Here is a 20,982-nt window from a genome sequence, read left to right as displayed (position 1 = left end):
ACATCAGCAGCTGACTGCATTTGGTATTGTATAAAACAAGTAAGCATTGCGGTGGGAGCGCTACAAACTGGATGCGCGTGCGCGCGCAACGCTGTAACGTACCCATGCAAGAACAAAAGGACACAAGATAGGGCGAGCACAGTCTGGCTTATGATTATGAGCAGTGTGTCCTTTCTGAATGCACTCCCTTCGGGTATTTCACGCTACGTTAACCAGAAAGACTATGAACAAGCGGAACCCTCGTATAAAAATAAAGCTGACAAAAACCGGCAAAGCAGAAGAGCCCAACCATCAATAATTGTCGCGGTTAACACCCAAAAAATTCGGACAATGTTGACGAGAAACAAAGTGCAAAGTATTTCACTTGCTGGAAAAAGTGCTACCCAAACGTGCGACGTACACAGGGGCATCGAGAACGAAGGCGGCAAACGTAGATCCAGCCATTGTGGTAGTAAGCTGTCTGCAAAAACACACAATACAGCCGATGTCACAAAGCACTGATGCAAAACACAGGGCAAACAGCATCGGCACAACTAAATGACTCCAGCTGATATCAAATAAATGCAAAGAACAGCTTAGAACGGCACACAACTAGCACAATGTACGAACGAGACAATGCATATGCCAGCGACTGTTTTTTTAAACTTCCTGCCTCCCAGTGTTGCCAGCGTGGAATGGGATGCCTGACAAATTCAGAGCCTGTCCGCCAAAGTGATTGCACCGCGGTGTCTGCTCTGTGACACGCTGCGATCACAGCCATCGTGATGCGATCACTTTGACACCGGCGTTTCGCTCCTGCTGTCAGCCCCTGCATGCTGCACGAGCATGGAATAATGGTTTCTAGGCGTCATGTGTGCGCGCTGGATTGAAAACAATAATACACCTTTGTTGAAGTTGCGGTGTGAAATTCAACAATGAAGCCACCTTGTTGTGTTGCGTCTTATGAGTTCGTTTATCTGTGGCATCTTTTGTTCATTAACGCCGACGGTAACTGTAAACTTAACATTCTGTTTGGCATTTTGTGCACTTTTAGATAAAAACATCTAAAAAAGTTCTTGAGTTAGACATTCTGAATGCGTTTAACAAAATAGACCCTGGTGACACTAGTAGCGAGTTGTTACCGCAGATAGAACATATACTAGTTGCGACGACGTTTATTGTCGTCGATAACGTTGCAAGAACGTTACGTAAAGGTAGGCACTGCAAGGGCTTTTCGTAGCATGGGGCTCACTCGCGATCACGACACGATATTTCGTCTTCCTCTTCAGTCGGCACATACACAGGGGCGGCCTCTGCTTCATTGCATAGTATATTTCAGGCTCTTAGGCTATGTTTAGAAGAAATTCTCTTTGCAGTCTTGTCGTAGACCAAGACGTCTATAGCCGTTTGTAGCCGTTCCAAAACATTTTAAAGAGGTTTGGTGTTTCGTGGGGTGTGACTTTAAACAGCATGGCACCGCGCAGTGCAACAGCGGTTAGTGTTTATTCCTGCGGTTAGGTGCCTACTTTTCCTACTTCGAATTTAAAGCCAGATATTTTTCTTGCAACTGTGCTTAAATAACATCAGGTGGATTCGTTGACATGAGAAAAACTATACAACAAACAGCAGTAAAGGAGGTTTGAACTTGCATGTTCTACAACATTTGCATTTTAAACACAGTATAAGTGTTTCCTTTTTGTACTGGCACAGTTAAGTGTTTGGAGCTGTGCTTGCAATGTGTGGCTGCATACTACTTCTGTATGTTGAAATTGAAAAAATGTTTGCTTGCATTCACTATTGATGTCGTGAGAGGAGCCTTCAGCTTGCTTTTATGGTATGCGTAGTTGCTGACTAATGGACCAGCTTAATTGGCAGAAGTTTAAAATTGCCTCTCAAACCATCCAAGAAAACCAAGGTAGTGCATTTACGGGCCGTATTGTGACAGGCATGTAGTGGACACAAGAACATCGCCTGTCCAAAGTTTATACGTTGACTGCAATGAGCCTTCCCTACAGCACCGTAGAGCACTACTAACCCTTTCCTATGTACTGAGAATTCGGTCAACACCACAACATATATGCTACAAAATCGTAACACAATGCAAGTCTCGATTACACTGCACAAATAAACCGAACATGATACGGCCACTTGTCTTACGAGATGAGGAATACTGTCAGATTTATAACATTCCTCTTGAGGTCCTGCAGGTTGCTGAAAGGCCGCAAAGACTGGCCCCATGGTGCGATTTTACACAACTATGTGATTGGACACTAACCCACTTAAAGAAAAAGGACACCCCACAAGAACACATAATGCAAGAGTTCTGCACTATTCAAGACAAATATAAAGATCACACAGAATTTTACACAGATTGTTCTAAAACACAAGACTACGTGGGTGTGGGAACCGTAACGGAAAATTGGGAAAATAGCATTCGAATACATAATTCTGCTTCAGTCTTTACCGCCGAAGTTAAGGCTATATGGACGGCAGTAAACAAAGTTATCACCGACAAACAGAAGAGTGCTGTCATTTACACTGATTCGTTGAGTGCACTCAGAGCTTTAAATTTAAAATCCGCCTGTGAACCACTGCTTGGCGATATCTTAAACATGGTTGTTAATAACAAATACGGACGAACCATACGATTTTGCTGGGTCCCTAGCCATGTTGGGATACCAGGGAATGAATCGGCAGATAGATGCACGGCCATGGCAGCTCACAAAGACGTAACTCACTCAAAAATTCCATACAAAGACAGTATCCGAGCAATTCGTAAAGCCCTGACATCAAAATGGCAACAAGAATGGGACTCCTGCATTAACAACAAGCTACACATAACGAAACCCCTGCTTGGCGAGTGGAAATCTTGCAGTCACCAGCAACGGTTCTATGAGGTGATCTTATGTCGACTTCGAATAGGGCACACACATCTGACACACAATTTCTTACTTCGAAAAGAAGACCCGCCAACCTGCGATAAATGTCATGAACCTCTCACAGTAATACACATTGTTATGACATGTCCACATATAGAAACATACAGACGGAAACTTTTGCAGAATCTGTATAACTTACACATACCTTTACACCCCGCCTCATTATTGGGAGATGATCCGCTAGTGCCATTCACTGACTTGTTCAAGTTTTTAGATGAAGCCGGATTTTTACATTTAATACCTTGTGGCTGGCGCAGCATGGCCTTTGTCGCTTTTGCGCCATGAAACCTGAATTAACTAACTGTAGTGGACACAACCCAGAGGTTGGCCATCATGTACCATCTGCACAAGTCTTGTACTAAAGGATTTTCAATTATAGTGCACATGTAATACTGTGGTTTAGAAGCCATTTGCTTGAAGTTAGTGCTTTCGTTCCTGAGTTGTACAATTGCACTGGAGATGCAATGTGTGCAGGTCTTTCAAAGCCATGTATTTGTGCAATTAGTTACATGCACATTTTATACAGAACAGAGACCTTCCTTAAGCATGTTTTGATTACAAATATAACCAGAGGGTGAACATGAACAATGAAAGTAAGACTCATGCAGTGCAACAACTACCAAAAAACTGAAACTATGGCATGTAACCACCATGAAAATTTTTACATATTTTGCATTTCTCTAAGGTTGTTGTGTTCATAATCTTCGGTGATTTGATTTCAGTAGAGGTCTGAAGGTTTTCTCCTGGATGCGTGGTAGCTCTCTGCCAGATCAGTGTCCTTAACCTCCAATGCTCTCCGGCCAGAGATGTCGAAGCGTGCTGAAGGGATGTAGGCGCTTGAGGACGAAAGATTAACTGCTGATTTATTTTACATATTTGCAGGCAGGAAGAGGAAAATTACAAACAGAAACATGAATGCTCTCGAGAGAGCTACAGCAGAAAAACGAGCGCTACTCGCGAGAAGTCTCAGGAATCCTCCTCACACATCCTCACTCCGGGTTTTCCCACTGGAGGGCAAAGGGACTGTTATGTTTTGGGTCCTCCCCGCATGTCATCCACTCCCTCGCACGCGATGTCAGCCCAGCTGTCATGGTGGCAGCCAGTTTTCCTTGTGGTTCTCAGAGGATGATTCTCCAGAGGGGATTCACCATCTCTGGAATGATGTCAATGAACTCGCTGAGAATGATAGTGAAGTGGTGTCAACATTCAGGCGACTCGTCAAACGACATACGCACCCGACAAACCCCACACCCACACTTTTCGTTCACAGGTTGCTGAAGATCAATGGGGCACAGTGCGGTATCATTGGGTCAACAATTCCCACTATCTCGCACAAAAGCTTCGGAATGTGGTTGCGATGGTAGGTGATTTCTTGCCTGAAGCAGTGGTAGCAGATGCTTGGCTGGCCGTATCTAACAAGATGTAAATTTGTAAATGCAAGCATTTATTCAGGTGTTTAAAGTTTTGAATTTCGCACTTTTATGTGTTGAAGTGCGGCGCCCATGCATTTCTATGGGCCTAAACTTTCGCTATTTCGATCCCAAAATTGACCTTCGCCGGATAACTTTAACTTGACCAGTCAGCATGACCGCTATGGTGATTCCAATAGTGACACCTTTAGTAGCAGCATCTGCTTCAGCAGAGCTTGGGGGATAGTGAATGCGTTGAACACACATCATTCTCCCGTTGTCTTAGCTGGTACATGCAGTTGGACTGTATCTCAAGAGAGCTTGTAACTAATGCGCTGACTAACTTATTGTCTATTGCCTTTCTATGGCTTTCTCTAGTTATGTTGGCATGTTCATAGGATGAAAATATAGGACCAGGCTGAATCTATGATGAGCACCCAGTCTTTGAGTGCCGTGTGTCATGTAAACTTTGCCAGACAATATGCAAGGCTACAAGGAAACCGATGGGTTTTTTCGAACAGAAAGCTTCACTGTTGAAAAATTTCTCCCTGCTCTAGAGATTGAATTTGGTACCAGTGCATTTCCAGGGTGTTGGTTCTATTACCTCTGCTACCATATTTACCTGATTCTAATGCTCTCATAAATTTAATGCTTGCCCAGTTTTTTTGTGTTGAAAGTAAGAAAACACTGTGTATGCAAATCTACTGTGCACCTAATTTTAGAACACGATAACTTTAGCCTGCCTCTAACTTTCATAGGAAATGGAAAGAAAGGGCCTTCTGAGTAAAATCACAGGTTTCCTGTACTGGAATATGATTTCGCTCAGATGCGCCGTTTCATCCAATCATGGTCGCACTCGGCCACCGCTACTAGATTTTTGCCCAGTTTTTTTGTGTTGAAAGTAAGAAAACACTGTGTATGCAAATCTACTGTGCACCTAATTTTAGAACACGATAACTTTAGCCTGCCTCTAACTTTCATAGGAAATGGAAAGAAAGGGCCTTCTGAGCAAAATCACAGGTTTCGTGTACTGGAATATGATTTCGCTCAGATGCGCTGTTTCATCCAATCATGGTCGCACTCGGCCACCGTTACTACATTTTTGCCCAGTTTTTTTGTGTTGAAAGTAAGAAAACACTGTGTATGCAAATCTACTGTGCACCTAATTTTAGAACACGATAACTTTAGCCTGCCTCTAACTTTCATAGGAAATGGAAAGAAAGGGCCTTCTGAGCAAAATCACAGGTTTCGTGTACTGGAATATGATTTCGCTCAGATGCGCCGTTTCATCCAATCATGGTCGCACTCGGCCACCGTTACTAGATTTTTGCCCAGTTTTTCTGTGTTCAAAGTAAGAAAACACTGTGTATGCAAATCTACTGTGCACCTAATTTTAGAACACGATAACTTTAGCCTGCCTTTAACTTTCATAGTAAATGGAAAGAAAGGGCCTTCTGAGCAAAATCACAGGTTTCGTGTACTGGAATATGATTTCGCTCAGATGTAGATGTCTAGCAGGTGTGTTTACTATGTCCAACATGTGCTGCAGGGTCCTGTTAGAAGTATGACCCTTGTAACTGGACTGAATTTTAAACCATGGCCTCCTGTAAAGCCCTGTTGTTTATACATGACACATATAGTTTCTGTACTGACGTTCCTCTTGTAATGCATATGAAGCAGATACAGAGGAGGAGGAACCAGATGCTGAAGCTGCTTCAAAAGTCGACTCGCCAGTCAGTGTTGAGGACAAAGAGAGCTCACCGAGGGTGCTTTCTGATGGCGATTCCCATTCCATTGTCAAAGGTAAGCATGGCTTAAATAAAATCTGCTGAAACATGTCACCTCTTTGGTTTGTTTAATGCATACCGTTCAAGCATGTGCCCCCACCCATGCAAGAGCCCCCCCCTTATGTTGCGCTGCACCCTTATTACACACCACGGCCACGTAACCTTGGCCTGCCACATCCAGTCTACGAAAATAATGGCAAATTTGGCAAATCACACCGGACCGGGTTGCCCCGATGCGCCGTTTCATCCAATCATGGTCGCACTCGGCCACCGTTACTAGATTTTTATAGTCGGCAGCTTCACCGCCGTTGTTCACTCGCCACCGATATTGTCGCTAGGCCTTTCCGGTTCACTTCAAATCTGTAGCAGACGGCGCTTCAAAGAACGAACCGCCTACTCTCCCAAGCAGCAATGTTTTGTTACCGTTGTTGCCGCTTTACCCTCTCCTCGCAATAATTTCACATGAAGAAAACATTGCGGCGCCGCCAACTGCGATGCGAGCATGACCGAGCCGGGGTTTGCTGTCCCCCGTCAGTGGCCATGCACTGCAGCTGAGCTTCACTTGTATCAGAACCCTCGTTAGTGCTAAACGTTTGACTGTGGACATGGTTTTTAATAATGGGAACATTATGCGTCACTTTGCTCTAGCGCATGGGTTCTCAAAGTGGGTTCCGCGGAACCTACGGGTTCCGCAGGCCCCTGCTCGGGGTTCCGCGAGCCACTGATAAATTTTCCCTGGTCCCGCTCCCGACAAGTGTCTAAAACGGCGAACACGAGGTGCGCTTGATCCAAAGAACGTCCATTACCCATGCCCGAGTGTCAAAAAGCACATCACAGTGCGTAACAGCAACGCGCGAACTGCGCAATAAATACGCAAGCAGCTTGTAGCCACCCAACCTCTGAGAACGGGCAGTGCGCCTAAGCTTTCGCACTTGAATCTCGGAGGCCGTAGCTTACCACCATGCGCCTTTCTCATATTTGTAGATAGGGTAGGTGCCGATAGCGTGCGCGTTGAAGGGAAAAAAAAAAAAAAAAAAACACGGAGCACCGCAAATGCGCGCCGCAGAAGAGCAAGAACGGCGTAGCGTCCAACCGAAACGAAGCGGCGCAGTCCGCATCGCCGTGGTCCTCAGCGGCAATCGTACGCGGCACGTGACTGACAGCAACGCCGAAGCGCTTCGTGCCTAATTGTGCCTTTAAAGCCTTTATTCTTGCGTTTATCGCCGCGCGTAACACCGCGTTGGCGGATAGCCGCGTGCCTCCGTAAGTGCGTAGTCGCTATCGCTGATCGCGTCGATAACCACCGCAGTTTCGTCCGCAGCGGTTGCGGCAAATAGTAGTTTCGTTTTCACTCGATGCGCGCGTCGGCTGCGTGCCTTCACAACTGCGTAGTCGCCTCCCGTGGCAGCGTCGATAGCGACCGCAGTTTCGTCCGCACTTCTTGCAGCGAAAGGTAGTTTCGTTTTGACTCGGTGCGTGCGTCAGCCGCCTGCCTTCTGAACCGCAAGGTCGCCGTCCATGATCGCGTCGATAGCGGCTGCGGTTTCGTCGACAGCGGTTGCGGCAAGCAGTAGTTTCGCTTTTACTCAGTGCAAAGCTGTCAAAGATAAAAAGCACCGGCTACATCGCGATGGACGGACAATTTGTTGGCGAGCAGCTGAGGGGCGAAAAAATAATCGGGATGTGCGCCCGTTGGTGCAAAGCGCGTCTCAGATGAAAACGCGCGCCACGAAGGATGTCGCGAGGCCTTCTGCTAGCGCTAATCAGTCATGAGATGAAGAGAATTTCAGCTTCCGCACTGGTCTTGTGCTAAATAGAAACAAGATTTGACTATTCATTGAGTAAATAAAAGCGTGTTGACGTAGTGCAGCATTTGTTTGTTTTCTTGATACCCTCGATAATTCGGTTAAATGGGGGGGGGGGGGGGTTCCTTGGCACTTTATAGAGCTTAGCAGGGTTCCCTGGGATGAACGTACCTGAGAACCCCTGCTCTAGCGGACATCATTTTGCCTGGAACAGAAGCTGCATAACCAATGTTTTGGTCGCAGTGACGAGCCGGTGGAGCGTCGATGAGCTTTTCCTGCAGTTCTTTCGATGGTTTTGAGAGTGATAAACAGCACTAACAAATCTTTGGATTAATAAAGTTCATATTACCGTATTTTGCGGTGTATAAGACACGTTTTTTGTTTTTTTTTATTGTTCATCGGTGCGTCTTATAGAACTGTGCGACTTATGTACGTTTTTTTTTTTCGGGAAAACTGCCGTCAAAATCGGATTCGATGTTATTGCCACGCGAAGCGCACTGGTTGACTTAATTGCTATGCGTTCTGTGTGCGATATCGAGGTGCCAGGTTCCTCTCGTGATCGAGTTCCCGAGTGCCGTGCGAGAAGGACGGAGCAGCAACGCAAGCGGCGGCAGGCCGACTGCGAGTCTACCAACCCTGAAGTCGTTGAATCTGCAGATCACTGTCAAGATACAGCACGCTTCAGTTGCTACCAGACTGCAAGCCCCCCACCCCCCTGCCTCTCGCGCTGCCTTCCCGCTTTCCTCCGTTGTGCGCGATTCGGCTCACCGTTACACGCTTTCACTCGCACATACAGCATAAGGCGCGCGGGGACGATGTTATCGTCCTTGGACTTTATACGGTACATAGCGCCAACCACGGCGGCAAAAGTGCGCCTGGAGTGGAAATATATGGCATCCATACGCTTGCGCGTGACCCGCGTTCACCAAGTGAAATGTCACAATTTTTTTTTAATTGCTTACTGAACGAACAGGTGCGTCTTTTATACATTTTTTTTCCAGAAGAACTGCCGTTTTAAGGGGTTGCGTCTTATACAAAGGTGTGACTTATAGACTGGAAAATACGGTAAATAAAATTTTAATTCCATTCCCGCTGCACTTTTTTTTTCTGGTGGTAAAATTTTGTCGTCGCCATCTTGAATTTTGGTGCTGTTCCGGGATGGCGCCCCCCCCCCCCCTAACTTTGCCAGTAATTTCGACTTGCATGAGGGGGGGCGCTTGCTCGGAATTTTACAGTAGTAGTACTCATTAGTGGGACACTACGGCTCTGACTGTGTAGCTATGCCTTTCGCTCGATTCTATGCCACTCTTATCATCCATTGTTCACAACCGACTGATTCCATTGATAACGTAGGGCTAGTGTTGCTCTGACCACTGACAAAGCGCGAAAAGGAAAAAAAAGCATTGGAAAATGCATTGCTACAAAATTGTGGCCTAGAAGACACAAGCTGAGTTTTCACAGGCTTATAGCATGTTTTCGACCCTTCATCTAGACAATCTTGGAGATTTAAAGAAATATAGAAGACTACAGTTGGGTTTTGGACCCCAATGCTTTCCTTCCCATCCAGTCTTTCCGCCAACAACGCCGTTTTTGTGGAAACAAATCAAAGTCCTCGTCAATCTCTGACGGAACAACAGCAATCGCGGCCAAACGTCGCGTTTTGCTAGCCTCCATTTTGTAGGAAGAAACTCTCAAACCAGTCTGCTGCTAGCCAGCGCAGAGGCTGCGGTCGAGAGTAATCCGGCTCAGTGGCGCTGTCATCTGCTTAGGGCCTTGTCCGCCGTGTGGATGCGCTTGCAGCTGGACGGTTCGTGGCATAGTTGCCCGCGTCCGCTAAAAATCCGGATTCGGTCCTTCGTCTGGATGCACCATAAGGGACGTAATTGCTTTTGAGGTCGGTTCTTATGCCTGACTGGTATGTTACAAACCTGTATGCTTATATCACTTTACCCAGGAGACAAATGAGCGACAGTGGGATTATTTTATGTTATCCTACAAGCACTCATCCCGAGAAATCTTTAAAAGTCAGATTTTTTTATTGCACAGTTGAATGCACCACCTTTCCTGATTCCAGTTATGACACTTACTTAGCACGGTTGAGCGGACAGGGCCTTATCTGGTGAACCTTTCCAACATAAATTTTGGCTCAGTCGGGGAAGCCTTGATATCTGTGGCAATGCCTGGGCTTCCACAAATATGAAGCTTGTGAACCACCACTAGATTGCTTTCCAACTGCGTTTTTGACCACAGGCTGGCAAATTTGGAGGGTAATATTCACAGCCATATAAGTCACCAGAAGTGTTACTAGCTCTAGTGCATTTTCGTCACTTTTAGCACTCTCAAGCAAGTATAAAATCATTGCCAAAACTGAATGATTCCATTGCATGAAACAAGTGTTGCAGAATTGGTGGTAGTGTGAGCTCCTTGGCTCTCTCTTCTTTTTTTTTCATTGTGTGGGTGAGCACAGAAACGCTCGAATTTGCAACGGATGTATCATACTGTGAATGGGCCTATGCACAAGGGTTGTCCCAGAAATCCTTAGCCTAACAAAATATTTGTGCACACCAACAACAAAGTTTCATCTATGGCAGTGGTGTCCTTCAAAATTTGTGCCACAAAGATATGTACATGCTCGGCACACTTTGTTGATTGTGCTGGCCATTGGTATTGGTGGCGGTGCACTCAGCCAGACCAAAATGGTGATCTAGAAAGCATGTGCAATGATTGACTACTTGTTCTGGAAAGGGAAGCTAACTATGGCTGGGATACATTAGAATATGTTGGAGACGTTGGGAAAGGGCACCCTGTGCTTGTGATTGTACAGTGGAGAAAATAGCCTACCATATTTAACCAGGAATGAAAAAACAAAACGCATTTCAGACGACCCACGTTGCCGCAGGCCAGCTGGTGTGAGCCCACCATAAAACAATGCAAGGTTACGTGATAACGGATCCCCCAACCCTTCATCTAGACAATCTTGGAGATTTAAAGAAATATAGAAAACTACAGTTCACTGCATCCGACCAAAGAACATGCCGTGCTCACAGTCTCCGCATTGTGGGTCCCAAAATTGCTCATTCGTAAGCAAAAATGGTTGCGATGCACAGCGTCCGGAGTTGACCTGCAGCGGCTCGAGGCACATCCTGCAAACTGCCTCGCACTCTTGGTGACTGTTCATGAAACGTGGGTGCACCACTCCCAGCCTGAGAGTAAATCACAGCTAAAGCTGTAAAAACAATCCTCCTTTCCAGCCCCAAAGATGGCTTGGTTCATTCTGTTGGCAGGCAAAGTGATGGATATGGCCATTGGGGATTCTAATGGTGTGTCGCTTGTAAATTTTCTGTAGAAAGGGCCGACTGGTGTCCTGATTGATTGCCTGTGGGACCGTATCAAATATAAAGGAGCCGTGTGCCTCATAAAAGGCTGCTTCTATACCAGCTCAGTATAACCTCACGCTGCACTGCTGTACTGCTGCCATTCACTCTGTGGTTTTTCCATGATTCAGCACCCACAATACTCACCAGATTTTGCATGTTTTCTCTGAGATGACAGCAGAACTCTATCAGGTCGGCTTTTTCTACAAAGATGCAATCAACACCATGACCAGCATTTTTTAGGAGGAGCAACCTTCAAAAAATTTTTTGCCGCAGGGATCAAGCACTGGAAAATCAGTGAAGCAAGTGTGTGAATGCTCTTAACACTTTCATGACCGCGGGAAAATCGGTAGTTTTCGGGTAGTCTGGCTATTATTTTTTTTCCTGCCACAGGAAATGATTCATGTTGAAGTGTATTGTATAAAATTGTAGAAGAAGAAATTATCTTTCCAACAGTATTAATTTCAAACAGCATATTTTTAAAAAATACTACGAAAAAAATTATCAAAACAAAAAAATCGCATCAAGAACGAAAAAGATCGATAAAAACATCAATGCTGCTTTGCACAAAAAAATATTTTAAAAAATCGAAATATACATTTTCAAGAAAAGGGATATATGAAATCAGCCTGCAAATATAAGCTCTGTATCTACAAAAGTTCTTGAGGCACACGGGTACACACAGCACTTCGGAGCGCGATTCCAAGGTGCACTCCCGGCCGTCTTCGTGGACAAAACTCGACTCTCTGCGCGACCGCCGGTAAATGATCCCGTCCAAACGACGTTTACATCTTGCAGATTAGAACTGTGACCTTTAGAACACGCCGGAAATCCTTACGTCGATGCGCGGCAGCGATAACGCGGTCCGAGAAGAAAGCAAAACTCAACGGCAGATACCCGTCGATGTTCCGGGGCGGTTTGCCGCACTTTCTTCGTCCGTAATGAAGTCCAACGAATCGAAGTCATCTTCCGAGTCTGTGCTGCTACAATCATCCGCAAATTCGAGCCCAGATGCGTCGGAAACCGTCGAAACTCTCGTCACCGCAACTATGCAGGTGCTTTAAAAATCCCCGCGCGGTGGAAAAGAGGAACACAAAACCGAAACCGATAAAATAGTCTCTCTTTTAACCCACTTGATGGCGCTAGCTGTTCGGAGCGCTCGGAGAGGCGCAAAAATTCAACTTGTACCATCGACAACATACTGTCAACGGGAATAGGCGCGGTCACGAAAGTATTAAGATCCCATGTTGACAGTCCTCTTAAGACCCAGGACAATCTTCCTAACCTCCTCAGACTCAAAGACTGCTAATGGTGCATCCAGACGAAGGACCGAATCCGGATTTGCAGGGCCGGACGGCGCGTCACGTGACCTCACGTCAGCGATTTGCCTCGTCCGTGCCTCGTCCGTGCCTCTTCCGTGAGCCGCGCGGAGGGATAACGCCAAGCCGTTTTTCACATCCGGATTCTGGCGGGGTAAAGCCACAGCTTTAACTTATAAACACGCAGTGTCTGGCAACCAGTACACTTCTCTCCTGCTCGAGGACAGCTGCATTGCAGTCAGCATCAGTACTTTGTTTGCTGGCGCCTGGTTTCAGTGCTTCATAGCTCCTAGTTTCGTTCACTTCTATGAATAATGAATTTGTGCGATGACGCTGCCTTTTATTTCATCCACATTGTGGAAGAGTTTCCCTCTTTGTGGGACCTCAGCCGTGCAGATTATGTGGACACCGTCATAATCGGGGAATAGTGACTCTCTCCTGCAATGCACAAAAAAAAAAAATCTTAGTCAACTGCTCGCTAGCAGACTACAAAAAAAGTAGGACGTGTACAAATACATCTGATATCTAGTTGTTTCAGAACAGTAAATGAATACAGTATCAGCGAAAACCAATCACACTCAGTGGTGTAGTTAAGTGTAAACAGATCAATATTATCCCATGCATGCTTATGCAGAAAGTTGGTGCTGACAGCACAGCCACACAAAACTTGTGTGTACTCGACTCGTGATACCCTTTCCATGTGAACCCTCCGGATCTGCATTGGATATTTCAGGCGCAATTGAACTTGTACGCTCCCACACGAGCGCGCTTGAAGACACTTGTGTAGCGGCCTTCGATCAGCAGCAAGCTCAGTTTTCAACCGATATACTTTTACCATGGCGCTCTCTGTAATAACTTGTAAACGTGTGACACTTACCTGAAGCAAGGTACCACAGTGTGACCTGTAGCACGGTGTAAAAGTAAATTTCTTACACCGTGGTTTCCAGCGATATAGAACGGTGCATATTCGTTGAGGTCAGTCTTCAGGAGCTCTTCTTAGAGCAGGTTTTGGACCCCAATGCTTTCCTTCCCATCCAGTCTTTCCGCCAACAACGCCGTTTTTGTGGAAACAAATCAAAGTCCTCATCAATCTCTGACAGAACAACAGCAATCGTGGCCAAATGTAGCTTTTTGCTAGCCTCCATTTTGTAGGAAGAAACTCTCAAACCAGTCTGCTGCTAGCCAGCGCAGAGGCTGCGGTCGAGAATAATCCGGCTCAGTGGCGCTGTCGTCTGCTAGGGCCTTGTCCGCCGTGTGGATGTGCTTACAGCCAGACGGTTCGTGGCATAGTCGTCCGCGTCCGCTAAAAATCCGGATTCGGTCCTTCGTCTGGATGCACCATAAGGGACGTAATTGCTTTTGAGGTCGGTTCTTATTACTGACTGGTATGTTACAAACCTGTAAAAACCAGTTTTTGTTTAAATACTTTGGTTAGATGCTGAAGGCAGGATCTCCATGTAAGTAGAGAAGGTGGCCGTCTCCTCATGATCCTTGTCGTAAAAACTGTTTTTGTTGGCCTAAACACAAAGATAATGATGTAACACTGTGTGGTAGATTGGTATGTTGGTGATGCATCTTACATTATCGTGTCAACTCACGGCGTTCAAAAGGCTGGTGCTTTTCGGTGGCTGTGACAACAAAACAGTCTAAACCAAATTACTGGGAACTTTTACAAAGCTGACAGCAATAATGTGCCTAAACCATTCACAGTTCCGCATGCATCTTACTATACAGGGTGCTCATTTTTAAGTTTTGCGTAATTTTTAGAAATTACCTGTGGCAGGTAGCACAATTATTATCATTGAGCTGGGCTGTTCGATGAGGTGGACATTAGTAGCACGAGAAATCGAAACACATATTCAACTAATTAACAAAAATTCACTAATTAACTTGTTAGTTAATTAGTTTCCGACACGTATTGCAATTTGCGAATTGTAGCCGGTGAGCTTATCAGGCACTTCCATTCACACTCTCCAGCACTCACTCACATACATACTCATGTGCACTCATACTTGCCCACAGTCACTCACGTTAATACTCGCATCTGCTTAACCCCTTTCAGATCACGCTTTTATCCCGAATTCTTACCAGAAATGGCCAAATTATTTTTAGGGACTCTAGTAGCCAACGTGTTTTACTTCCTCAGAAAGGATAAATTTGCTTCTGCTTGCGATGTCCTATGGATTGTGTGCTGCCACCTACAAAAAGCACGACTAAGTGCTGAGACGAAACTAAGCTTGTCCATAGCATTGCTAGAAAATGCGAAGTACCATTGATGAGCTGCGCTCGTCCTTGCCCGTTTTTACCAGAAATGCGTTGATGAAGCCAGCTCGTCCAAGCCACTGAAGTGGTTAAAATCACCAGTGACTTTTGTTTGTACTCACATTAACAGACACTCACTCTTGTTCATACTTGCATCCATTCAAACTCGCTGGTGTTTGCCTTTTGTCACTCGCTAACTCCGTCTCGGGCCCATAAAATGAGTGTGAATCGAGTATGCCGTCCTATGTTTAATATTATGTCTCTCTCACCTACACCCTCCATGTTTCTCTGAAAGGGCCATTTGGGTAAAAAAAAAAAAAAAAAATTTTCTTCCTATCCATACAACTGATCAAGATATTACCATGTTACTCATGTCCTGCTGACCAAGTCAGCTCAGGATATGAAGGTGGCCACAAAGAAGTGGCCTAGGTTTTCCAAGGTTAGAATGCCAGTCTTGTTTTCTGCAGGTGGGCCACCTGTAGAAGAAAGAGCTGATTGTCAAGACGGCTGGCTAGCCACAGGCCTGGGCCAAAAAAGTTTACTCCCTGGCACTGAGACAAGCTCTGGAGCCAAAGGTAGTCACAAAGAAGTGCCTCAGCTGCCCACAAAGAAGCAGGAATGCAGCCTGAAGAAAAGGTCTGCACCAGAGCCAGAGGTCATCACAATACTGTCAGATGATGAGGATGTCTATGAGCCTTCACATCCTCCAGCAAAGGTCCCGAAGTTGTGCCAGCGCACAAACCTTTAGGTGGACTTTGATGGTGCAGGCATGTTAATATTAATGAATTTATACCTCACATGCACAATATTTAATAGATTCTTTGATGGAGATAATGGCTCAGTTGTCCTAAAAGTGCATTTCTTGGTTTGTTCACTTAAGTAATTTTTTAGTTTGAAGCAGTATTAGGTTTAAAAAGTTTGAAGCAAGTTGAGCTGGTGTTCCTGCTTCCTCCAGCACAATGCTGTTTTCTATTGGTTCCGAATGAGTTCCGCACCTGTGCGTAATTGATAATTTTTGCGCTTGGTTTAGCATAAAATTGACTTGGTGTAAAAGAACACCCAATAAATGTTTCGTGTGATCTGCAATTTCTTTTACTTCAAAATGAACTGAAAAGAGAAAAGTAATTCTATATATGACTACCTCCTGGCTGCAGTTCTTATCCATGTACTGGCTACATTTCTCAGTGGCATGGCCTTTCAAGTAAAAGAGGTTTCTACATTTGTGCTCTGCTCTCATAGAAGATGGCAGCTCCATTGTTATCACTCTGGCCACATTAGTGACTTAGTGGGTGCTTTTGCTGTATCTTTTGTGCTGATGCAAGCGCTGAGAGAAAAAAGAAATAAGAGGAGTGGTGGCAAACAGAAAGTGTCTTTTTTTTTTTAACAAAACACTATTCAGAGGTTTCTTTGAAGCAGTTCCTGGTTGGCTTGCAACAGGCACTAGAGAAACAATTTGGTGGACCCATCTGCAGGGGCCTTTTTGCATGGCAGCAAATGCCGTAACCTGCACTACGGTGGCTAGATAGGTAGGTGTGCCGACCAGCATAGTTCACTGCTTTTCCACATCGTGACAGCAGCAGTGGCGCTGTGGTAAGAGGTCTGTCGCGAAGCGTGTGTCGTCTGCTACTCAGACTGCTGTTATTGTGTGCCTGTAAGATTTCAAATACTTAATTTTTTCGAACCAAAACTAAAAATAAAGGGGGAAATGTACGCTGAAAAGAAAGTAAACGTGATGTTTCTTGTTTCGATCAGTCGACCTCAAAAATGGTCATTATATCGTCTGCGTAGAGGTAGATGGCACGCTGAGCTGCACTCGTAGCCGTGATAGTGCACTATTCTTTTATCATTTGCCTCAATCTTTAGGCAGTGGAATGAATACCGTGGATAATACTTATCAGCATCAAGCTCCTCAGGATCCGGGACCAAGCGAAAATGGCGTTATGCAGAAAAAACCCAGGAGGGACACTACTTGCTTTGTGCCTTATCGTAAGTCCGGCTACAAACATGCGAGCCAAGGGCTGAAGATATCACTTTTTTCGATGCCACGTGACCCAGAACTGTTAAAAAAATGGGAGCGTGCACTTCACTGCGCTGTCAAAGAAATTCAACCATATTCGGTGGTCTGTGAGCACAACTTTCAGTACCAGTTCATTGAGCGTCACTACACTGATGTGATAGGCGGGCAACTTGTACAGATTCCGAGGGTGTATACACAGCTAAGAAGCGATGCTGTTCTATCAGCACTGCCTGGTGCACCTGCTTACCTATCAAAGAAAATTTCCGCAAGGAGAAGCACCAAGACTTCGATGGGCTGTAGGGCAGTAAAACGTGCGAAAAAGAAGGCGCGCCTGAACTTCGAGAGATTTCCACTGAATTGCTTGCCAATGAAAGCTGCACTTGTTGTGATCAGCTTGTTGTAACCACTCAAGGAAACATTGACCTGACGGCCTGCTCTTTGCCCAACAATTCATTGACGCTGAATTCAATGAACAATAACCCAGAAACTGCATCATTTTAAGTTTGCTCAAAAGATGGCCACAGCATCACTCTAGTAAAGGTTGTCCTTGCAGTTTTCTGGCAGTGAAATTCTTGTCAGTGTCTGTGTTCAAGGAACAGTAGTACTGTAGTAAGAAGACTTTGAGCACTATTAAGGAAATGAGTGTACTCCTGATGAATGTTGATAAAATGGCCCCTTGTCAAGGACATAAAGCAAGTGGGAGGCTTGAAGATGTGCTGGAAAGGAGGACAGCAAATACTAAGAGCCATGGCAGCAGAAAATTCAGCTTGGAAGTGCATCGGCATTGCTTCCTAATAAAACGACTGCTGCGTGCACTGCCGCTATACCAGAAACCTGCTGCAGAATCAGCTCTCATAAAGACGAAGGAATAACAACGGTTCTGGCAACTGTACATATGAGGTCTGTTAGAAAAGTATCCAACCATTGGCCGAAGAAAAAAAAACTGGCATAATTGGAGCGTTGGAAACCTAATCACCCTCAGAGTAGTCTCCTTGGGACTCCACACACTTCTCCCAGTGGTGCTGCCATTGTTGGAAGCATTTCGAGAAGGCCTCTTTCGGAATGCAGTTTAGCTCAGCTGTTGCAGCGATAATGTCCGCTCTTGTCAGAAATCGCACTCCTTTCAATGGCCTCTTGATTTTGGGAAACAGCCAGAAGTCGCGGGGGCCATATCAGGAGAGTAAGGAGCCTGTTGCACTACAGGAGTCTGGTTTTTCACCAAAAAAGTCTGAATCAAGTGCGTGGAATGTGTAGGAGCATTGTCGTGATGGATGCGCCAATTTCCTGTTGACCATAACTGCGGTTCCTTGCGCCGCACAGCATCACGTAGGCGACGGAGGACATCCCTGCAGTACTCTTTGGTGATTGTTTGACCCTGTGGTGCGTACTCGTGGTGTACCACACCGCGGGAGTTAAAAGAAAGCAGTCAGCATCACTTTGACGTTACTGCGCACTTGGCGGGCCTTCTTTGGTCTTGGTGACGTGGAATGCTTCCACTATGACAACTGGGATTTGGTTTCCGGGTCGTACCCATACACCCAAGACTCGTCACCAATGATTATGGTGTTCATGAAGTCAGGGTCACTGTTTGTGGAATCCAGCATGTCCTGTGAAACTTCAACACAAAGTTGCTTTTGCTCCACCGTGAGCAGCTTTGGCACGAATTTCGCCCCAACTCTCTTCATGGCCAAATCTTCGGTCATAATGGAATGTGCAGAAAAAGTGCTGATGCCCACCTCTTCCGCAATTTCTCGAATAGTCACACGACGGTCCTGCATCACCACAGCATTCACTTCGGCAATGACCTGGTCATTTCGGCATGTAGATGGCCGACCGGAGCGTGGCTCGCTCTCCACCGATGTGCGGCCGTCTTTAAACCGGTTGTACCACTCCTTAATTTGTGTGCTGCTCATAGCATCGCCACCGAAAGCTGTCTGAATCTTCCGAATGGTCTCCACGTGGCTGTCGCCCAGTTTCTGGCAAAAATTTGATGCAGTAGCGCTGCTCCAGTTGCTCCTTCATGTTCCTTGCAATAAAAAAAAAACGACGAGAGCACTGTGCACTACCTCACTGAAACACTGCGTCAGTCGCTCCCAGCGACTGGCGCTATCGGCAGGGGGGGAAAATTTGCGCATGCGCACGAAGGTTCAAGGTCGGCTGATGCAAGCGCGCTTGTTTCATATCCATCAGGTGTTTGCAAAAAAAAAAAAAAAATAAGGTCGGACACTTTTCCAAGATACCTCATACAGATACAAGCTTACAGTCCAAAAACTGAAAAGGTCGAAGGCAAAAATGGTTACTGCAGAAGAACACTCAAGTATATGAGGGAAAAAAAAACGTAAACTGACAGATGACACTTTGAAATCAAATATAAAGGATTTGCCATTGAAGCAGCAGCTACAGGTCATCGCGTGTTTCAATGCCTGCAAGCACAGTAGCACCAAAGGCATGAAGTATCAGGATGAGTGGATACTTCAATGCTTGTTCATGCGCATGAAGAGCAAACGCGTCTATGAGCACCTATGCAAGGAAGGGATCATGCTGCTTTCTGGACATACCTGCCTAGAGATACCTGCACTCATTTAGAAGTGGTTTCGGCTTTAACAGAAGATTGTTTTCAGTCTCGAAATAAAAATGCTGTGAGATGCCTGAGCATCAGCATCATGGTGGCATATTGCTAGACGAAATGAAGCTGTCTGAAAAACTGTCCGTGGATCAGTACGGGCAAGTTAATGGATCTAACTGCCGATCTGGGGCAGTTTTCGACAGGCAGTGCAAGTTCTGTAAATGGCAGACCACGCTTTGGTAGTGTATTCCAGCCATTTACAGGGAAATGGCACCAAATGCTAGGTATTGTTGCATCCAAGGGAAATGTAAAGGCCAATAAAATCATCCTTGAGTGCGTAATATTGGCCGAGAAATCTCATCTTTTTGTCGACTTTGTCACGACTGGTGCTGCAAGCTGGAACCGATCCATGTGGCATATTTTGGCATTACAGGAAAACTAGAATACATTGTCTGTAAGACATCACACCCTGTTGACTCCAAACACCAGTTGCACTTCGTATTTGGTAAAGAATGTAAGGAACAGCTTCCTGCACCATCCATTCGCAACGCCCGAGGGAACCGCAACTGTGAAACGCATTGAGATTGCATGGGAATGCGACCAGGAAGAAAGTATCTTGTTGAAAGCAATGCCGAAAATTTACAGATCGGTTGTAAAGTTTTGAAAAAATGTGAGTCAGCTGCGCATTTTGTACCTTTTCTGACGAAATTTGGCGAGGCCCTGTCATGTATCAAGAACAAATTGAGTGGAGGCACGGCTCCATCAACGTGACTGATGCTTTTGTCAGACTGATGAAAGACGTGATTGAGATCATGACATCAAGATTTCCTGCAGCTGCCTTTCGTGCCTGCTTAAGAAAAGCTGATTTACTTGCAGAGTTCCTTGAGTACTTGAATGAGTGGGAGCTTTCCACTGAGAACAGTGGCTTCATATTGGTGAACACGGCGAAAGTCTTCATCTACGTCTTATGCTGTCCAGCACGCTTGTTCTCTTACAGTATGCTACCACCAAGCTTGACTTCAGTACATCATGGTGTCCAGACTAAGGCCCGGATTCAGAAATGCTCCTAACCTTAGACCGTTTCCCTACCTTACGCAAGGAGTCCTTCATGCTACCTAAACGTTAGGCGCCCTCAGAAGGCCATCACGAATTCTAAAAGCTTCCTTTTACCTTCCCTGCGGAAGGAGCGCCTCACTAAAGTCCCTAGATATTTTTTTTTGCTTAAAATCTAGGGACTTTACGCTTCACCAAAGGAAGTGGAACGTTACAGGCTTCTGGTTTTGAGATTACTTACGAAAATATGCAAAATATTTCTAATGAATTGCCAAAGTAAACTTCCGGCGCTGTTAGAATTGCATTTCTACTTCTATATAAGGGCATAAATACCATTTCTTTCGTCAATGACTTAAAAAGAGCTAAAAAATGATGCACATGGCAGGAAAGCAAGCTCAGCCTAGCAACTTTGGCAGCATCTGACAGTTCGGTTGGTCAGGCGTCGCTTTCTTTTTCTTTTTGGCCTGCGTTT

The 20,982-nt window shown here is 45.5% G+C and overlaps 1 protein-coding gene across 1 annotated transcript in view; it reads left to right on the top strand.

Moving 5' to 3' along the window:
• The window catches only part of LOC119437129 (death domain-associated protein 6-like), a 168,246-nt gene extending 152,232 nt beyond the window's left edge, over positions 1 to 16,014 (top strand). Inside the window, exons 23-24 of the mRNA XM_049660305.1 lie at positions 6,005 to 6,130; positions 15,342 to 16,014. Of these exons, the coding sequence (XP_049516262.1) occupies positions 6,005 to 6,130; positions 15,342 to 15,622 (407 nt within the window). The 3' untranslated portion in view covers positions 15,623 to 16,014. The remainder of the gene's footprint in view (positions 1 to 6,004; positions 6,131 to 15,341) is intronic.
• The last annotated feature ends 4,968 nt before the right edge of the window (positions 16,015 to 20,982 follow it).

Source organism: Dermacentor silvarum, chromosome 1 (assembly GCF_013339745.2).
Source record: "Dermacentor silvarum isolate Dsil-2018 chromosome 1, BIME_Dsil_1.4, whole genome shotgun sequence".
Classification (NCBI taxonomy): domain Eukaryota; kingdom Metazoa; phylum Arthropoda; class Arachnida; order Ixodida; family Ixodidae; genus Dermacentor; species Dermacentor silvarum.
Note: the sequence above shows the minus strand (reverse complement) of the source record. Positions and strands in the feature narration are given on the sequence as shown.